At 37.7% G+C, this 18,566-nt stretch overlaps 1 protein-coding gene across 1 annotated transcript in view; it reads left to right on the top strand.

Annotated features, from left to right (window-relative positions):
* Positions 1-16,232, top strand: part of GLUD1 (glutamate dehydrogenase 1) — a 30,534-nt gene extending 14,302 nt beyond the window's left edge. The window contains exons 5-13 of the mRNA XM_009951168.2: positions 1,627-1,721; positions 6,177-6,356; positions 8,109-8,246; positions 9,329-9,466; positions 9,592-9,672; positions 10,491-10,614; positions 11,898-11,989; positions 14,142-14,204; positions 14,836-16,232. Coding sequence (XP_009949470.2) covers positions 1,627-1,721; positions 6,177-6,356; positions 8,109-8,246; positions 9,329-9,466; positions 9,592-9,672; positions 10,491-10,614; positions 11,898-11,989; positions 14,142-14,204; positions 14,836-14,955 — 1,031 coding nt within the window. The 3' untranslated portion in view covers positions 14,956-16,232. The remainder of the gene's footprint in view (positions 1-1,626; positions 1,722-6,176; positions 6,357-8,108; positions 8,247-9,328; positions 9,467-9,591; positions 9,673-10,490; positions 10,615-11,897; positions 11,990-14,141; positions 14,205-14,835) is intronic.
* Positions 16,233-18,566: the final 2,334 nt, after the last annotated feature.

Genomic DNA, 18,566 nt, shown 5'->3' on the forward strand with positions numbered 1-18,566 from the left:
TGACAGTGTCTGCTAGATATCCTTAAGTAACTGTTTTTGAGACCTGTAAATAATTTGAGTATAGAACTTTCTTCAAAGAGCCACAAAGAATTGAGTCATTGTGTCTTAGTGCATTTTAAAGGGAACTGTGTCTTAACTTTTTTCTGGTGGCTGTTCTGCTATGAAAAGCCACAAAAGCTGAGCTCACAGGAACCAAGATGAATCACATTTCTCTTAGAGGTAGATTATAAAATTGTGACCTAGTTTGTTGCAATTTTAATCTCTAATATCAAACTCTTCACTGTTACCATTTCCTGTAGCCTCAGTTGAGGCTTTTGGCAGCTATCTGAGGAAACAGAGGAAGGAAATAGAAGATCCACCCCAGAGAAAGTTGATGGCTTCACCCATGGCAACCACAGGCTGCAAGAGAAGCATAGGTGCCTGTTGCAACAGAACCTCAGCTTCTGTAATGTTAGTAGGTGTTTCATTCAGACTCTCAACCCTGAGTTGTTCTGATAGCTTGCTGTCTGGAGTTGCTATCTGGAAGTCTCCTCTGGAGAAAGCTGAATGTTGCTAGCTTGACTTGTAATTAAATGGAGGATCTTTACCTGGAGAAGGTTCTTATTCAAGGGACCAATAAAGCATGTAACTAGTTAAAGTTCTGTCATGTGTTCCTGATGTCTAGTTGCCCCTGGGAATGTATATCCATTTATCTGCATTTTCTTGCTCTTCAGCTAGAGTGTTTGTCATCTGCTCTTTCAGCCAGACTATTTCTCATCTAAATTAAGCTTCTGTATAAACAGACTTATTGATGTAACATGTGATGAGGGTAATACTGTGCACTATGCCAGCTGTAGTGATTGTTAGTTCAGTGACAGTTAAAATGGTTTGGTTAAATTTGTCTTCCTTTTTGGCTCTATGCTTGGTGCTACGCTGCTTTCACAAACCTTTTAAAAATACTTGGGGGAAAAAACTGGTAGAGGCAGAGTTGCATCTAAAATCTTGCTGAACAAGTCCCTCTGATCTTAAATAGCTTGGGCAAATGCTATTTTTAGTTATCTAGAAAAAACAGATTTTTTTTTTATTACAGCAGATGTGTGAAAGTTCTTTCAAAGGTTTATTTCGTCAAGAAAGATGTAATGTCTTGTTCGTGAACTAAGCAGTAAAATCAAATGTGTGTGCTACAGTGCAATGACTAGGAACAGCCTATCTTCAATTTTTAAACTCAGACAGGAATAAAAAGGAAATTCTAATGCAGAAAAAACCCCAATTAACATCATGGTATATAGAAATTGTACCTAGATAGTGCCCTTCCTGTTGTTACAGCAATGATAGTTAGAAAAATAATGATATAAATATGCTTTTGATGCATTATCTTACTCTGACTTTTTGTTGATAAAGTGACCTTCACTTCACTGAATGGCTTGTCTCAAAGGTTGGAGGTTATGTCAGTATTGTACAAACGTGTGATAACAGCATCTAAAACTGAACTGAATCCAGAAGGATCTGTTGCTTGCATAATAAACTGAGGATTAAACAGGAAAACAGTTCTTCTCTGCCAGGGCCTGCACAGTTCCCAAGGGAATGATGGTTAAAGATAACTGTTCATATTTGATCCTTAAAAGGTGTTTTCACTGTTGCCAACAGGACCTGGTGTTGATGTGCCTGCTCCTGATATGAGCACAGGGGAGAGGGAGATGTCCTGGATTGCTGACACCTATGCCAGTACCATAGGACACTATGTAAGTTTTGAGCAGAGGCTTTGAAGTAGAAAAGCTTTCTTGGTCTTTGCAGAAATTCTTTTATCTGGAAATTTATTACCATGCTGCTTAATCATTTAATTTTATTTAATTATGTGGTTCTAAATATATTCTTGTGAACGGTAACAACTTAATTGGTGTAAGGTTTTAGGGTACAGTTAAGGAAAAATAGCTTTAAGGTTAACGTTTTTATACTAGGCTTAAATTAAGTTTGATACAATACTGATTGCAACTGTTCAGCAAAAAGAAAATACACTGTTTTTAAAGGTGTCATACTTAGTCTAAAATTTATTTCTATTGCTACAGTTTCCCTCTTTTTCATTAGTACTATGATTACTAATTTAAAGCTGTTAATTAGTTCATAATAGCTGGTATAGTCTTAAAGTACTGAAATCTTTCTGTTTCAGACTACTGAATTTACAAGTGTTAAGTAAATGCTTGTGGCTTTGTGCATTCAAGAGGCCATTTAAACTAAGTTTGCACAATTGGTCTAACCTATAAAAGTATTAAAGTTCTATGTGGTCCCCTAAAAGTAACAAATAGTTTACAAAAAGTAATCAGTGTAGACTTCAGCAAATTCTCCAAGATGTAAAGCAAAAGGACACTGATACAATTTATTGCCCAGAAGGCAATAAAAAAATTAGTATTTAAAAATTTGTTTATAGCCCTTAATTTGGCCTTTGTCCTTATGTTGCCAGGGTTATTTGTACCTGTTTTGACTGTACCAAAACCATGCCTGTTGACCAAACACTTTTGCTGTATGCTTTTGACAGGTTGGACAAAAGAAAAATGTATTAGAGACAACTTAATTCTTAAGGCTCTACTGCCTATGCTACCCAAACTTTCTAGCTTCTCTTTCAGATGTTGTTTCTGCTACTCCAGCAGGTTGTACTTTGCTAAGGAGTCGTGCCATAGCGTCATATTAGTGTGTTAATATGCTAAGCTATTGCACGTTTGCCTATCCCAGCTCCCTCTGAATTGAAGACTTTCTTTTCACTTTCTGCAGTCCCTTCCAACAGTTCCTCAGAAATACAGCAGGGTGTACGCCCCCCGTAATAAGGCATGAGAGCCACCCAACACTTATTTCTCTCTGGCATGTCTGTTGAAGACATGCCTGGCTTTCCTGAGAGAGTCTCTTGGCAGAATACTTGTCTTGTGCTGTCTGATGCCTTTAACAAGAAGAGGATAGGATGGCACAGGTTATTCTAGATCTGAAATTTTGGTCTAAGGTATCTTATGGAGGGGAATAAAAGGCTGTGACATGATGATTAATTGAGTTAAAACTTTTACACAGAGCTGCCTGTTAGACAGGGATATCACTATAAAATGTTACTTGCTTTTTATTATTCACATATGTAAATGTAAATATTTTATTTAAAACTTTAAACCTGATAAAAAGCCAAAATTATGACTTCAACATGCAGAATGGTAGCTTGCTCTCTGTCATAACTTAAAATTCCAACATTTAAGAAAACTACTGCCTCAAAGTGTTTTACATTTTGACGTTTAACTCATTGCACTAAAATGCATATTTCACTGTGATACATCAGCACTGTTATATTATGACTGAGACAGAAGGCTCACAGCACATGACCTGTTTTAAGACTTGTTGTATTTGTTAGTATTTCACATAGTTTTATACAGAAGCTTCAGGTTTTTTAATAGGTGGAGAACTAAACACTGATACAGAAGTTTTTTTTTAAATGGCTCAATTTCTTACTCTTTCCACTTTGTCATCTCAGCTTGTTATGTAGCCCTACACATACAAATGCTTCAATGTCAAAAGAAAACAAACCAACAACTACTGCAGGTAAAAATACAATTTGAATTATGCTACAACAGCTTCTTTTATTCCTGGACTCTCTTTGCATGGCAGTATCTTATTCTCGAAGAATAAAAAAAGTGAGAGGATTTAGGTCCATTTTTCTGAAAAGTTAATTAAAGAATTGGAATAAGGAAAGAAATAAGTCAGTTTACTTAATTTTATTGGGTTGCTTGTTTGTTCATGGAAGAGAGAATGGTAACCACAGTGGAACTTAAAACCTGTTGTGGAGAATGACCAGATACGGGGAAGGAAGGCGAGAACTGACAAGGCTGCAAAAAAGTGGAATAGTCTATCAAAACCAGTTTGTAGAAGATGTTTCAGGTAGCATTCTGGTTGAGACACCAAGAACAAAAAAAGGTGATTAAGGAATACGAAATTATAAAAGGGGCCATGGGGGAAGGAGGGGAGGGAACTAAGAGCAGAAAATGACCACAGAACAAAAGTGAAACTAACCATAACTCAGCAAACAGATGGGAGCTATGTGAGGGACTACATTCAGTTAAGTGGAAAGATAACTATTCAGTGAAAGACCTGATGAGTCAGTGTGGTTGCACACACATGTGTTCAGGGAGCTTGAAGGAGAAAGGAAAAGTCAAATAACAGATATGATCGGATAGGGGAGGTATGCTTAAAAGCTAACACACAGAGCCAGGAAGCTGGAGAGACAAGGAGGACATTATTGCAGCATGGAAAGGGGTTAAAAGACAAGCAAAAGTTCAGTGTCTGAACTCTGCCAACTAAGTTCATTGACTATTAGTACCGATACAGAAGTCATTAATGCTAGCCATAAGCCATTTTACAAGCTCTCATTAAAAGTCATAGTCTTTCTTTATGGCCCAATATGTGTTAAAACATTTTTTTATTGACTTCAAACCAAAATTTTTAGGACTTTGACATCGACTGTGGTTTGTATATGTGACTTTAAGAAGACTGGGACCTGCCCTCACCTTATGCTCTTGTTTTCTTGCCAAACCATGCAAGTCTTTAATAACTACCATGTTAACTGTTCCAGAAAATCTGTGTTAAGTTTCTGGATCATTGAATTACATATGGCTAAAGTTTTTGATTAAATTAATCCTTTCCACTCTTCTGACTCCTGGGACATGTGAAGGGACTTTAATAAGTACATTCTTATGTATGGTGGGAGGCTGTATTTCTTCACGTATTTATAAAACATGCTTCCTCCTTTATGAATGAATGAAGGCTAAAAAGCAGTTTCAATCTGAAACAGAATGAAAACCTAAAAATGCATCAAAATGCCAGGTCAAATTGTCCCTAGCAAAACACTGCCATGGATCTTGTTTGCAGTTTATATGCCGCCAGAGGGAGCATACAGCTTAATGAGAGCAATGCAGCTGTATTTTGGGGAACTGAATTAGGAATTTTGGGACAAGACCAGCATTGTTTTTATTGTGTTTAAAGAGGGGTTATCTTTGTCTTTGTATGTTAACTCACTGTTGTTTTCAAGCAATAAATATTTTTCATTTCCGTTATGTCTCTAGTCATCTCCTCCCTTTCTTTCTCCACTTACTTTTGTCTACTCCCTTCCTCTCACCAAGCATCTTGCACTCATGCCACAGGCATGCAAATGCATTTGGCACAAGCGATGGAGAGAAGGGAGCCTCCCAGTGAATGTGCAGCTGGTGGAATAGAAACCCATCCGGCTGTTGGCAGACTCCAGACTCATTTCAGTGGATTCTCTTTCATCACTACTCTTTCACTTGTATTGGAGGCCAAGCCACTGTGATACTGTGTTCCCAGGGTGTGGGAGCATGGGAACCAGTGGTGACAGAAGAGGGAAGCCTAAACAGTGTCTAGCTTCGAAGAAGTTTTTTCAAGTTACTACTTTAAATTTGAAAAATTAACTCTGGTTTTAAATAGTCTATTTTATCTTGTCTAGCTGTCTAGCATATGGAAAATATAATTTTATTGCCACCAAATTAAGGATAGAGGCTTGATTGTATGTATTGCTTTTCTGAATAAAAGGAGTAAATACTTATCTAACTTTTCCCATACGACTCTTGTACTCCAAATTTTCCTCTGAGATTGAACATCCTTGTATTCTGACAACAGAAAGGTATTAAGTTTGTATTGTTATTTCAAAATAACTGAATTTGGTATAAAGGAACACTAAACACTGTTTAAAGATGATTAAAAACCAGTCCAAGGATATGTCTGAGCCCTTTAAAAGATTAAAATGTCAAGAATAGAGATGGAAATTATGGCTGTAATAGGAGCTAATTTGGAGAAACATAGTCCTCAAAGCTTTTTGATTTGTCAAAGTCTGCTCTTTGCTAACAGTACAACATAGCTGCCACCGTAATTAACTAACCACAGACTGAAGGTAACATACACACTTAAATACAACAAAAAATTACAGAGCACATCCAATATTGCATTATGCAACTTTCCTGACATCTACTAGAGTACTTCAGAAAAGGTGTTCACACAAAGTAAGACAGGAAATTATCTTTAAAAACTGAATGTTTGTAAACTGTATCATGCTCTGACTCTTCCTGTTCCCATTTTCCTTATCTCTAAAGTGTACATAACTTCTTGTTCCAGCTGTTCTTTGATTAGTTCCATTGCTCAAGTCCTTCACTGTTTTACAGGATATTAACGCACATGCATGTGTAACTGGTAAACCCATCAGCCAGGGTGGGATCCATGGACGTATATCTGCAACTGGTCGTGGTCTCTTCCATGGAATTGAAAATTTCATCAATGAAGCATCATATATGAGTATATTAGGAATGACTCCTGGATTTGGAGATAAAACATTTGCTGTCCAGGTAACTTTTTTCCTTCAATTGTAGGGAAAAAGTCGTAAACAAACTTCCAGCAGAGCTGCTTTTAAAAAGGGCTGTAGCAATAAATCCTGTTAGGGTTTTACGACTTCGAAGTTAACCTTTACTCTCAAACTTTAGAAACACTTTTCAAGTGTTAGGTGCCCTTTATTTTGGACTGTTTTTTAAAAACTGAACTTTCAATTGCACTGTACAGCCACAAAGCCAAATCTCCATAGATCCATAGGCTGCAAAGAACAAAGAGGAATACTGTTATAGGAGTTCTTTAAACTAAGACCCTGCGTGCTTCTCAGTGAGCTGTGACACTGCTTCTGCCTACACAATATTTGTTGCTCTGTTTTGTAATAAAAACTTTTAGGGAGAGAAGGAATTAGGGGTTATATTCTTGTTCCACTATGGAATGAGCAGTTGGAAAAGTAGAGACCAAGATCTTATCCAAAATTTTTAGGGTTGAACATACGTTTTCGGTATTCATAAGATTTCAGGATTTATGTAGTTGAATTTGGAAGGGGTTTGACATTCAGTAATATGCATTATCATTCTTGAATGTTCAGAGAAATAACTTGTTCTGTTCAGCTTTGAACAGTATGTTAAATGGAGGATTTGAGGGATTGCTTTGTTGTTTTCAGTACCAGTGCACTGGCGTTTAGAAATACCAGAATAATTGTAACCTCCAGGTTGTCCTCTAGTTAACCAGTGGGCTGAAACAAACATCTCTGCCCTGCATGGACCCAGCAGCATGCTCATCTCCCTGCGCTTTGGTGTTTTCATGCCTGGCAGAGGATTAACCAGCAGGCACTTAAGCATAACTTAGACTGAAAATGTGGCCATAAGAATAGCTGAAGATTTTTCTAGGAAAACAAGGATACGGTATTGCAAAGAGACCGCATGCATGACAAACTGTGGTATTGAAATTTGCTTCTACTATATAAACAAAAATCCTAAATATAATTGGAGCTATGCTATGCAGGAATTTAATACTCAGCTTTTTTCCAGCATAGAATCTTACTACAAACTTTTGACGTGCATCATGTAACCTTTTGATCTGCCAGGTTACTTCCAGAATGTTGAATAATGGCCTGGAATTTGGTTTTCTATACCTGCAAGGATGTAAAACATGTCAATGAAAAGCAAGATTATCTAAATTTAAATTTAGGCAATCTATTTTGTAAAGGACCACTTCAGAAATGTATTAGAAATTACATAGCTTCCTACTAGTTTTTATGTTTTAATGTGAAGAATTAACGGTATTCTTGTTTAATGCTTTCCATTGTGGGATGGTTTTACGCTTGTAAGCCTTCCTTACCCAGAGTAAATGAGAATATTTCTTGGCCTGCAAATGTTAGTCAAACCTTTGAATAGTCATAGAAAAATTTCTTAATTTCCTCTAAGATGGTGCTATTTATAAAATAGATACACATAATGTCCCTATGTTGATAAAGTCATCGTTTTGACACTTTCATAGTAACATTAGCGCTTCCCTTCTGTATTTCCAGTATAAAAAACCTAGCACAACTGTACATTGCTAGCTACGGTGCATAATTTTTACAGTGGTATTCAGACTAGAATAGAATGTGTGTGGATTTCCTCCGTCTTTCCTGTTCGTATCATCTAATGCCAAGATATTCCAATAGATGAAGAACTGTGTAAAACTATTCAAAGCTATATAAGCCTTAGCAGTAATCATCATTTTAGCTAAAGGGTTAACTACTTTTCCCTTTCTCTCTCCACCCTCAGGGATTTGGTAATGTGGGCTTGCATTCTATGAGATACTTGCATCGTTTTGGAGCAAAGTGCGTGGCAGTTGGAGAGTTTAATGGTTCTATCTGGAACCCTGATGGGATTGACCCGAAGGAACTAGAAGATTACAAATTGGTATGAAACTTCGCTGAGCAGAAAGAATTTCAATTTTGTCAGCTTTGCAAGTACACAGGATGACTGTAGGCTGGTGTTAATTTGTGATATTTACATCATGCTGCAATTAGTACTTACAAAATGGCTTACGAATGTTGATTCTTCTGGCTTTCTCCTTATCCCCAGTATGAATGCAGGTGGTATTTTTTTTACCCTTTGACCTGACTTTCAGAAAAATGGCAAGGGCTTGCATGTGTGCAGGGTAACTACTTTGGTTTCGGAATTGGAGTTCGTGATGATTTTGCCTTTCTTTAAACTAGAAAGGATGTCTCAAGGAACCAGGGCAAGGAGGTTCCTGAAGGTTTCCTGACTGAGAAACACAAGCTTATGGACATTTAAGACTTCGAAGTGTACTTCTGCTTCTTACTTATTGGATGTTTCTGAAAAAACGAAAGCCTGTCTGGCAGTGTAACCTGAACATGTAGTTCATAACGAAAACTGGATATGGTATTTTTATTTCAGTTTCCAAGTGAAGCAGACTTGAGGGGACAGTTCACAGGCACCAAAATACAATCTTCTGCTTAAGAATTTCTAAGGGGCTTATTTGATGTGTCTTCTTTTACATAGGCAGTATTTGAATGTCTTTATCACCCCCTTTCTCAAAAGAATGAGAAGATTCTGTCACTAAACACAGGCTGTCGTTGTAGTACTGAATTTTAAAATGGTACTCCTGAATCTTACGTGATGCAACTTATCCTGCATGTAGCAGACTGGTGGGTCATTTCAGTTGTTTGAAAACTATTGTATTTGCCGTGTATTTTGAGAGTCAAGAGAGACTTTTTTGAATACTCCAGAGCTCAAATGGTTGTCAGTGTCTTTGGCCAGTGAGCAGTTATGCCTCAATTGTGGGAACTTTGACTGTTATCCAAGCTTTGTAGCTTGCTTTTCGTGCCTAATCTAAGTAAAGATAGGAAATACGTTATGTGCTGTCTTTCTAGTACTGTTGCTTCTCCCTACTTTCTTTTTTGAAAGTTGGAAGAAGGGACGGAAGTCATATGAGTACACACACACTAAAAACACCCTGGTTTGTTTTCTGTGAACAGCAACATGGGACAATCATGGGCTTCCCTAAAGCACAAACACTTGAGGGCAGTATTCTGGAGACAGACTGTGACATTCTCATCCCTGCTGCCAGTGAGAAGCAGTTGACTAAGGCCAACGCTCACAAGGTTAAAGCAAAAGTAAGTTGGAGAGTTCAAATATAAATGAAAAATAGAGAAGGCCTGTTTAAATACTAGTATTCCATAATTAGCATGGACAAAACCAAACATGTACCTCTGAGTTACTCTGCTGTGATTCCTTTCAGATTATTGCTGAAGGTGCCAATGGGCCTACAACTCCTGAAGCTGACAAAATCTTCTTAGAGCGGAATATCATGGTTATCCCTGTAAGGTTCTATTATTTGATTTTCATTACAAGGGTAGTATTTCTGTGAATTGTAGCACGACGTTGTATATTGAAAGTTTTTATTAATAGCCATTCATTCTCTTACAGTGCTTTTTAACAACTGCTGTCTAAGAAATGGATGTCGGTGTTGCTTAAGATTGGTAGTAATTACTTAAAGATCTCACTGCAGCTGTACATGACCAAGATAACTCTTACATGAAGGTTACATATTCAGAAGAGAGAGCAATCCACAATTAGTTCTTAAATCTGTAGGTTTGCACTTTGAAGTGTTAGCTGACATTTGCTCAACTAAATAGTCCACTAAGCAAAGGAAGAAGGCAGAGTAAATACGCTGGCCAATTTGTTTGTAAGTGTTGTGTCTAGGTGATGGTCTGACAGAACTGTGTCTCTTAGATTGTATAGAGTAAACGTTGTCTATAATGATAATTTGAAAGAATAAGACCTATCCAGGTAATATTGCTAGAAAGAGTGTCTGCTCTTCTGCCTTTACTCACTGAGATGGCCTAAGAATGCCCTGCTTTTCTTGAATAAAAACTTGTGCCAAAATAAAAGGAAGTGGTCAGTCAAGCACACTTGAACTTCACATTTCTAAGGTCAAGTCCTCTTTTGAATCAGTAGAAGTAATCTCTAGACTGCAGAAGAGGATAAATGTCATGTAAGAGTAACAACTGGATTGTCTTCTGTACTGCGGTTTAAACTAGTACTTTGTACATAATACTTCTGCTCGCTTTTGTTGAATACAATAGAGCTGTCTTTGTCACATGGTCAGAATTCAAGACGTTTGCTATTTCTGTGCAGGATCTTTACCTGAACGCTGGTGGTGTAACAGTATCCTATTTTGAATGGCTGAAAAACTTGAACCACGTCAGTTATGGACGCTTGACTTTTAAATATGAAAGGGATTCAAACTACCACTTGCTCAGTAAGTGCTTAGTTCTGCTTTCACTCACTGTTTAATTAATAGACTGGACCAGGAAACAGCAAATGTGGGAGAAATTAATACAGAACTATTTTAAATTCACCACAATTTCCATACCACAAGTCTATTATTGCTGCATAGTGAAGAATAGGAAAGATTTGATAGGTTAACTGACTCACAACTCTGATGGCTTAAGTTAAATGCATACTTTTTCCAGTTATCTTTTAATTCATAAAGTGATATTTTTCCTCTGTTTTGTGAAAATACTGAACTCAAACCATGTGAAGTATTTATTACTTCTTAATAATGTCTTTCGGCTGTACACTAGGTATTTTGAGAAGTATTCAAAGTTCGAGTGGGTAACATTGTTCCACACATACAACAGCAGAGGATTTCTATAAAAGGTGATAATATAATTGGTATAGGCGCTGTAAAAACCTGCTTACGGCCTACAGCTCCACTTTAGGTCATTCTGTCCTTCCCAGTTTCTGGGCCAGAATACCGATTACATGAAGAGAGGAAGCTTAATAGAGAAGAACTGCAGGATATTGCTCCATTTTAAAAAATATTCTATAGAAAACATATGAGAATCTTGGGGCATTTGACTTGGCAAAACATACATCTAAATGTTTTTTAATATAACCTTTTCTCATAAATGATATCTTTCAAGGTGTTTCTAAAGTGGTTGAGGGTTATGGCAATTCTAACTTAAATCTCTTTCACAAATTCAAGATTATGTCATCTGAAATACTCTGTGATGTTGTTTAGGAAACCATGCTAATTAAATTTCAAGAATTAAGATGAAATAAATATAAATTCAAAATCCCAAAGCACTTCTCAGGTCCTAAGGAAAAAACTAAAATTCCAGATGGGCTTTTTTCTTAACAGGTAGCATGTATGCAAAGTGCAATAGGAGATAATTGGTGCTTTAACTTCAAGAAATATTTTGTCTAATGCTATCTATCAAGTTAGGAAAGTTAATCCTGATTGCCTTATCAGCTTTATAAGGCTAGCAAAGTGGGATCAATAAATCCACATGTGCTGTGTGGTGGTACTATAGCAATATTACTACTATTATTGGAAGCATTCACCTTTATAAAAACAGGAAAAATCAACATCTTTCCCTTTTCTTAGAAAACAAAAGTAAGATGATTCCCTTTGTCCCAAATCCCTATAGTCTGTGTTTCATGCCATTGAATGTTGAAAATCCTGGGGTCAGCTCCTTTGTTAGGGAGCATATTCCTTCCCCTGTTAGTTACCTTGCCTCTGCTTTTTTTATTTTCTAGTGTCTGTCCAGGAAAGCTTGGAAAGAAAATTTGGGAAACACGGTGGAACTATTCCAGTTGTGCCTACAGCAGAATTTCAAGATAGGATATCAGTAAGTAGTTGCTGCTGGGTGTTTTACTGTTACTGTAGCTGTATTCTGATGTTGTAACTGCAAAATTTTACCGTTGTAGCTATCATGGAGGTTTTAGCCCCAGCAGGACATTAGTATGTAGCTAGCCTGGTGGCCAAAGCAAGCAAATGATCTGAACTGCTTAGGAATACTGCAAGTAAGCTATTTTTTTTGTCTCCATTGTTTAGACAAACCATGTGATTTTTTTTTTTTTACCAGAGAGGATGCAAGGAATGGTTCTTCTGGAAGGCCAGTAAGGAAAACTTAAAAACCTATGAGATTTTTTTTGATGCTTTTGTTTGCTATGAAATACTTGATACTTCTGCTGGCTAACCTGATAAATACAGAGATTACATGATTCCTTTGTACCCTAGCTATCAAAGTCGATGGAGCTTTTGTAGTGGGAAATACTGCCTCAAACATTAACAGGATTTGTTTTGGAGATCTTGTTGATATAGTTTGACTAGATTTCCAGACAACTTTCAACAAGATCCCATGCCACAGACGGTTTGATATGCTGTTTCTGTAACTCCAGGATAATATAGACAAGAGCGGGTAAAAAATTGTAGGATGTTCCTCTTAAGACTAAATTAACGGGCAAAGAAATGTGAGGTAAAATTCATTATTGTCTAATGTGTAGGAATACATGGTAGGGAAATTTTCATATAAAATGATGGGTTGTGAGCTCATCTATTTGCATTCAAATGGGAGATCTGGAGGTAATGACAAAATATAAGCTTATAAATCCATAACAATCAAAAAGCAAATCCAGTGTTAGAATTTATCGTGAAGGGAAAGACCAAGACTGACTAATGGTGCCACAATATAAATCCAGAGCATGTCTGCCTTCTGAATACTGCATGCAGGTTAGGTCTCTGTGTCTTCAAACATTGTAGATGTGGAAAAAGTTCAGAGCAAAATGACAAGAGTAATCAAAGATACGGAAGCTTCTCATACATGAAACAATGAACTAACCTAGGTCCTATTTGTCTGAACTAGTCTTGGGGTGGAGACAGTAATCTATAGAATGAGTGATATGAACATGGATGGGTAAGGATAGATTCACAGGTTCACTGGGAGGGATGGTGAAAGAGAATGAGATGCATTCAAACAAAACAAGCAGAGTGAGGCACAGGATGAAGAACCGGAGATGGTTCCTAGCACAGCAAACAGTCAAGATGTGCGATACTCTGCCAAGGGACGTATAGAAGCTAAAAGGATCAGTTGGTTTGTTTTTTAAACACAAGTTTAGGAGGAGATGGGACAAATGATTGGGGGGAAAAAAATCCAGTGAGTTGTGAAAAACATTAAACCATGCTTCCTCAGAAAGAAATTGAGGAAGTGGATGTAAACTTGGACTGCTGTCAGATGACAGAAATAGACTTTAGCCTGATCCAGTGTGATGCTAGTGTTTTCATAAATGTTAGGCTAAAAGAATAGCATGGTAGATGGGTTTTGTGCTTAAAGCGATTGCTGTGATCTCTTAAACACTGGCCTAGTAATTTGTATATCTAGCCCAAACTGATATTCGAGGGAAAGCATGTATTTTGTGAAGCCAGGTCTCAAATGATTAGTAAATTACAGCAATCAGGATGATGGAACATCGAAGCTGATAACTCAGTCATTTAGGCTATCTTCAGTTATTTATTGTTCTGTGTATTTAAATTTTAATGGGAACAAAGTTATTCTAGAGTTGTTCAGGGCTAATACAATGTTGAGTATATGAACTGGGGATCCATGCCTTTCCTAAACCCTGGCTGTCTTCAAAACAACTGCAAGTAACTACGATAGGTATTGACACTTGGGAGCTTTTTTTCTTTAACATTTACTGTGTGTTCTTAAGGCTGAAAACAGTAGTTAAAACATCAATACAAAATACTAGCGTCGTGCATCTAGAAGCTAGGCATATAAAAATCTTCAGGGCTTAGGTCTGAGGCTTTAGAATTGCATTGACATAATTAGCTCTTCAGGTAACACAGTAAAGGTGATTTAGGTTCTTACACCAGTCATTAGAAGAAAATGAGCAAGCAAGCTTCAGTAATTATGGGAACCCAACATGTCATTGTCCCTAATACACGACTGATACCTTTTTGTCTTTTGGACTAAACCCTGATTTTATTCCCTGTTGTTGCAGGGTGCATCTGAGAAGGACATTGTCCACTCTGGGTTGGCTTACACAATGGAGCGTTCCGCCCGGGTAAATATTGCATTAGTAAATGTGCTTACAGCAAAATAACTTACATGACTTTGCGACAGGTTTTGAATGGGTCGTAGAGAATTTCTTTGCAGTTAAAGGAGTAGGTAGACGGTTCGTGATAATGGAAGTTGCTGTGAGTATGATGTATTTCTGCTCTGTGCCTGGATGGCCAACTTTTAACTGGGTATAGTAACCATTAGAGACTAAGACATGAAATCAGGAAGTATTTTCTAGTAGAAGCTGTAATAATTAGAAACTTTTTAGTTGTCCTCTTGTACCTGGCTAGTCTGGGACACATACCTAAGCATGCTTTACTTCACCACCAGCGGTTTTAGATTAATCTCTCTATGCAGTATTTTTAATTGAAATATCTTGGCTCTCCCTGTATCTGAGGTACACATGGATCCAAGACCTGAAAAGGGGCGATGTAGTAATCTGGGAAAGGTTTTCTTCCCTTTCAGACCTCGGTTTTAAGGGGAATCAAGAAATTTTAGAATTGGTCCACAGAGGATCGGAGCTCTGATACCAGTCTAGCAGCTCCTTGTACTCCTAATTTGGATCCTTCAAGCAAATCTAGTTTAGTTCCTATGGAGAAACTCACAGAAATCATATGTAACCTTTTCTGTTTCAGCAAATCATGCGTACTGCCATGAAGTACAACCTGGGTCTGGACCTGAGAACAGCTGCCTATGTCAATGCAATTGAGAAAGTCTTCAAAGTGTACAATGAGGCTGGCCTGACCTTTACATAAACAGGCCATTACCGCTCCTTGTTGTATCCCATCCCTCTTGCTGTTAATGTACCCTCTCTTCCTGAGAAAGCTTATCACAAGTTTACATGTAACCACAAATTTTTCTTTCTTCTGACATTATAGTGGATTCTATTCTCAATTAGTTTCAGTCCAAACTAGTCTTTTTTTACAATAAAAATCTATGGATTAGGAAATTGTATACAAGTATGTATCTGAAGATAACAGTTCATCTGCACTTGTGGGGGCCATTCTGGGTATTTTGCCTACAAAACAAAATGGTACATTTTATGTATGAAAGAGTGGTCTTGCCACCTGAGCCGCTTCTCAGACTTCAGATCAGATACTGTACTAGATGAGCACTCAGCTCATTATTACTTCATGCACTTTTGTTTAACGATGTAATTTTGGCTTCAGCACTTTCAGTAAGGCCTTGTATGATCAATGCTGTGGCATTGTCAAAGGAAGAATGGGCCTCCAGCAGGGATTAACTTTGATAGGAGTCTAATTTTTATTTGTAGTAAAGCTTCAGGCCTGATTCTCTTTAGGCGATGTTTTTTCTTTAACTGTCCTGCTGTTATAGGACTGCCTTTTATTGCTTGTTCAAGCTAGCTTGACTATCACCATGAAGTATGTAGAGGTAACAGACTAATATTTTTATAAGCTGAAACTATCAAGCAGTTCTAGTTATGTTTTTAATCAAGTATCTACATAACTATCCTGACTGTAGGCTGTTTTCTTTTTTTTTAAAAAAAAAGGGATAGTCTGAATTTGGCAAGCAATCATACTTAGGTTGTTTTTGGGATTCTTTTTCAGTCTTTTCCTTTCAGAGGCTTCTTAAAATTAGATAATGCCTCAGTGAACAACTGAAGTGAAACTGAACCCAGAAATCATTGGCCAGACTACAATGGAGCTAGAATGCTGCTATAAACTTAATCCACTGTCTTAACACACACAGCCTTTTTTCTTTTTTGGTTATCAGGAGGTCTTGAAGTTTTGAACGTATTAGAGTACAACAAAATGGACCTCAGCACAATATTGGATCAAGCACAGTTTTTAAAGTGTAAGGCTTTTGTCCCGTGGAGTCCCCTTGAAGTGCCAGATGTTATTTATGTAATGAATATGAATGTTTTTTTTAAAAGACAACTAGTTCCTCCCAGAAACTCATGCTTTTTTTCTAACTACTTTGTAACTGCATGACATAACCTGGAGAGAAGAGCAGTTATTAAAAAAAGTTGACATTTCCAAACCTACTATGCTGGTGTATTACTGTTTTCTGTTTCATGCAATAGCTTTCTGTAGTTACAATAAGTCTGTGAATATTCACAGCACACTTGTTTATTCATTATGTGCTTACTGATAAAATACTGTCTCTGGGTTATCCTAAGGGGATCACTAGTACAGATCTCTGTCTCTTGAACTTGCCCGTTAGCAAGGCTTTTGAAGTTGGCTGTATTTGGTAAATTATTTCAGGTCTTTACTGTGTCCTCTCAAATGTGTGTGAAGAACTATTGTAGTAGTTAGCATAGAGCAATAAACCTGTGTGATGCATTTAACTAGTGGCTTACTCCATCAAATATGCTGATGTCTAGGCTTGCAAAAGTACTACACATCACCTAAGTGCAGTGTATATATACACACACTGGCTTTTTTTAAAAAAAAAAAAAGAGAACCCTTTGAGCATGGAAGAATTACTGTGATCAAGGTGTGGGTCTCTAAACATGAGATCTCTGTTGTAGAGTGTATTTTTCAGTGTAGTTTTTATGTAAATACTTACTAATGAAACTAAGATTTTAACAAGTCAACTCTGACAAATTGTAACCTAGTTCCACCAAAACCTGGAGGCAAAAAACTCGCAAATAAATAGTTGTATTACCGAAAAGAGAAAGAAAAGCTGAGTTGCATTATCTGGCAGCATTGTTGAAAGCAAAGTGCAGTAGCAGTGAAGAGACTTGGCTAATTTACCATTGTTCTCCCTCACTTCCCCCCCTCATTTCCTCTCCTCTCCAACCAGTAAAGTTTGGTTGTGCAAACTTGAAAAATGGGACCCTTTCAGTGTTGGAGCATATGAAGAGCTGGCACAGATAGCTAACTGGGATATCTTCTGCCTCCTGCCCACTTCGAAGGGAAAAAAAAACTCAAAAGCTGCACAATGCCTGAATTCCCCAATTCGTTAGCATCTTATATTCTTGTACACCTACACATTAACATTGCTTTTCCCTGGACGTCTTGAAAGGAAAGAGACCTACCATCTGGCATGATTTTACCAAACCTGGAGATGAGCCCTTAACACTAACTGGATTTCTCCTCAGCCGACTTGAACGCAATGGTTACTGCTCTCTTGTTAACAGTCAGTGTTGGAGACTTGCAAGATGTTGGGTCTGTGCATAGCCAAGGGCTGGTATAAGAAGAACTTGGGGTACTTTCAATCAAGGTGTTGAGATTCTTGAGGAGATTGATGCTTGGAGTCTGATTTAAGATTACAGCCTGTCAGCTGATTTGCCCTTTGCTTGTAGCTAAACACAAGACCCAAATGATCAGCAAACCCAGACTTTGTGATAGCCTGCTCTGAAATGGTCCTGTACACTAAGGCTACACTGGCACCGAGCATTGTTGAGCGCAGTCCTAATCTGATCAGACAGTTGTGAGAAAAAAAAAATTGCATGTTCTTTGTCACATTTTGTAGCACGTACCTCTCAAGACCTGGCAACAGAGGGAAGAAAGTGGTAACATTTCACACAGTTGCTATGAGCTAACATGGTTTTAGAGGCTTGGGTGGGAAGCAGCTCTAGCCTTTTCCTAGCCACAGTTGAAGAAATCAATCACTCTCTGGGGCCTATGTTATAAATATTGGGGGGTTTCTACTATAGCTGTAACTTCTGTTAGGTGTTAGACCAAACTTCTTGAGGAATGCTCCCCTCATTATGTGTACATACCCACACAAGTTTTATCTTCCAGCTCACAACATTGTCACTGCTTGCATTCGCTTACATGCCACTAGATGTTCACCAAGAAACTTGCTAGGGTGTTTGGCAGGGAGCCAGTTGCCACCTGAAGTTAGATTTTTAACACAGATTTGAAACTGCTCTGAACCATGCATACTACCTAGAGCAAAGCACATCCTTACCCTAGTGGGTGTTCGTAATCTCCCATGCAGCATTAAGCGCTGGTTACGTAGACGATTTGTGTTGAATAGTGTCTCAGTTCTTCGAAGCTGCAAGTGAATATAAGGATGACAATACAGTGTTCAGGGTTACATGCCACCTGCCAACTACTAAATGCAAAATACCTCTTACGCAGAAGAGCGAGTAGAACAACCATTTTTTTATCCCAGCAAAGAGCGCAGTACTACGCCTGTTTTCATTCATGGCAACTGTCACCATCAGGAAGAACTGTTGGAGCAATGGTAATTCTTGCTGCAATCTCAAGGTGCCAAGTAAGCAACTCTAAATTAGTTTGTTAATAACTGGTGAGTCTGATTCAAAGATCTCATTCTAAGCTCATGCGGGTGGTTGTGGTGGTGTTATTCAGGGGGGATGTTGTTTGTTGTTCAGTAGATTTGTTTTTTTCATTTTGTTTTGTTGGGTTTTTTTTTTTCCTCTGAACAGCCCAAG

This window comes from Leptosomus discolor, chromosome 6 (genome assembly GCF_034619465.1).
Source record: "Leptosomus discolor isolate bLepDis1 chromosome 6, bLepDis1.hap2, whole genome shotgun sequence".
Lineage (NCBI taxonomy): Eukaryota > Metazoa > Chordata > Aves > Leptosomiformes > Leptosomidae > Leptosomus > Leptosomus discolor.